The 2,152-nt window shown below is 38.9% G+C and overlaps 1 protein-coding gene across 1 annotated transcript in view; it reads right to left on the bottom strand.

The window, feature by feature from the left end:
* The window catches only part of nasp (nuclear autoantigenic sperm protein (histone-binding)), a gene marked incomplete in the record, with an annotated part of 13,467 nt that overhangs the window by 8,490 nt on the left and 2,825 nt on the right, over window positions 1–2,152 (bottom strand). Inside the window, 5 exon segments of the mRNA XM_014017772.1 lie at window positions 319–392; window positions 490–560; window positions 629–687; window positions 865–1,266; window positions 1,467–1,573. Coding sequence (XP_013873226.1) covers window positions 319–392; window positions 490–560; window positions 629–687; window positions 865–1,266; window positions 1,467–1,573 — 713 coding nt within the window.

The following is a 2,152-nucleotide window of genomic DNA, read 5'->3' on the forward strand; positions in this document are numbered from 1 at the left end:
AGAAAACGATTAATCGATTATTAAATTAGTCATCGATTATTTTAATAATCGATTAGTCTTCGACTAATCAACTAATCGTGGCAGCCCTAACATTGATAAAGGCATTTATTCATTATATTTTGACAAAATGCAATTATTGCACGTTTAAATCAAAACCCTATATGTGCCTGTTTCTCCACATCCCACTTTTGGACTTAATCCTCTTTTCGATGCGATGGGTCACATAATAACCTCCTTGCTATCTAGACATCTACCCCCCCACATCAACATCATGCAGCCTTAAAATCTGCTGCCGAATCTCAACGTTCTGCATCCTACCTGACTCAGCACTGACTTCTCCAAGCTTCAGATAAGCTTGAGCTGCCATCAACTGTTCCTCTTTGCTTTCCGTTCTGCAGACAGAAAGAAAAAAAAAATACAAGTATGAAGATACAAAAGTTTAAAGATTTGATCGGGACATAATCGGAGACATCAAATGACCTCCTGTACCTTTTAAAGATGACTTTGGCGACCTCCAGCATCTCCCAGGCCAACTGCAGATTCCCAACATCATCCTCTTCCTGAAAGAGAGTTGTTTTTTACATAAATTGAAGACATAATCGAAACTGATTTTATTAATGAAACTTACATTATCTTGTGATTTTTTTTCTCCTTCTTCCTCATCGTCATCTTCATCATCATCGTCATCTTGAACCAAAAAAAAAGTTACTGTAAACAAACAAGTTTAATAATAATAATAATAATAATAATAAAAGGCAAATAATCCCATTAGTGCACTTTACATTTCTGTGTCTCCATGTGTTTCATGCATAAAACCCTTTTTTTCATCCCATCAACACCAGTGCTCCGTTTGATCATTTCTACCCTCTGATTGGTCCTCTTCAGTTTCTGGTTTGGAATCTTCATCATCACCCTCCTCTGCCTCTTCAGCGTTTTGGTTTTCTGGCTCAGTCTCATCTTCGGTCCCAGTTTTTCCTTCAGACGGAGGAGCGGGATCCTCCGTCACCGTGAACTCTTCTGCACCGTCAGATCGAGGCTCTGGCTCCTCCTCCTCCAGGACTGAACTCTTCTGCTCCACATCTAAAGCAGAGCTCGAAGCTTTTTCTGCTCCGCTCGCGCAACGTTTGACCGGCGCCGTCACCTCGACGTTTTCATTTTCCACCGCGGTGTCGCCCGTCACGTCTTTAGACTTGAGCTTTACCTCGGCTTTCTCCTCTTCTGCCATTGCATCATAGACCTGCTTTCGTAGCTCTTCTCTAGTTTCCTCTGCACCAGAGCGCCACATGGATTACTCAGTATGGAGTTAACATAAATACAAACAGGTCAGTTAAATAGGACACCGTTTTTTAGAAAATATACCACTGTATTTTAGGTAGGGGGGTTCAATAAGCTTTGCTGAAAAATCCAGTGATTCGTTTTAGATTTAACAACCACAAAGAAAGCTGAAATTAATTTAATATACCAACCATCAAGATTGTCGGCACTCTCTATATTCGTGCTTTTGGGCTGCTCCTCTTCCTCAGACTCTTCTGGGACTCCCTCGAGAGCATTACCAAGGACACTATTCTCCATCCTACAAACAGCAAAAACAGATTAAAAAAGGAAACACGTCGTCTTTACTGCACACTGAGATTTTATAAGAACTCTTATTGTTAAAAGGAAAATTTTATTTACTGATGTTACAGAGGATTAACTCTATTTTCACCATTTGTCAAAGATCAACAATTCAATCAATGCATTTAGTGTAAAGTATCCCAAACAGGGATGCAGACAACTTACAATTAATTGTTGAATACTGGTTTAGACTAAAAACTGTTCCATTCGATTGCCTTATAACCACTAAGATCAGGGCTATTCAACAGGAGTGACCAAAGTTCGGCCCACCAATTGGTTTATTTATCTCTTAAGCCCAAACTCCCGGTTTTCTACTTTAATTACTCTTAGTTCTTTTAGTTAAAAGGATCCACGATTCGTTGTAACATTAAACTTTATTTGATAAACATTTATTTTAACTGTAAAATAAAGACTGTAAAAATACTGTAGGCTGGTCGGTTTTGTAAATTTTTTAAATTTATTTTAACACGGACGGAGCCACTTTATTTACACGCATAACATTCTGGGTAAATGACGACATCAACTAGGTCCTCGGTGC

The sequence above is a fragment of the Austrofundulus limnaeus genome, unplaced genomic scaffold (assembly GCF_001266775.1).
Source record: "Austrofundulus limnaeus strain Quisiro unplaced genomic scaffold, Austrofundulus_limnaeus-1.0 Scaffold176, whole genome shotgun sequence".
Lineage (NCBI taxonomy): Eukaryota > Metazoa > Chordata > Actinopteri > Cyprinodontiformes > Rivulidae > Austrofundulus > Austrofundulus limnaeus.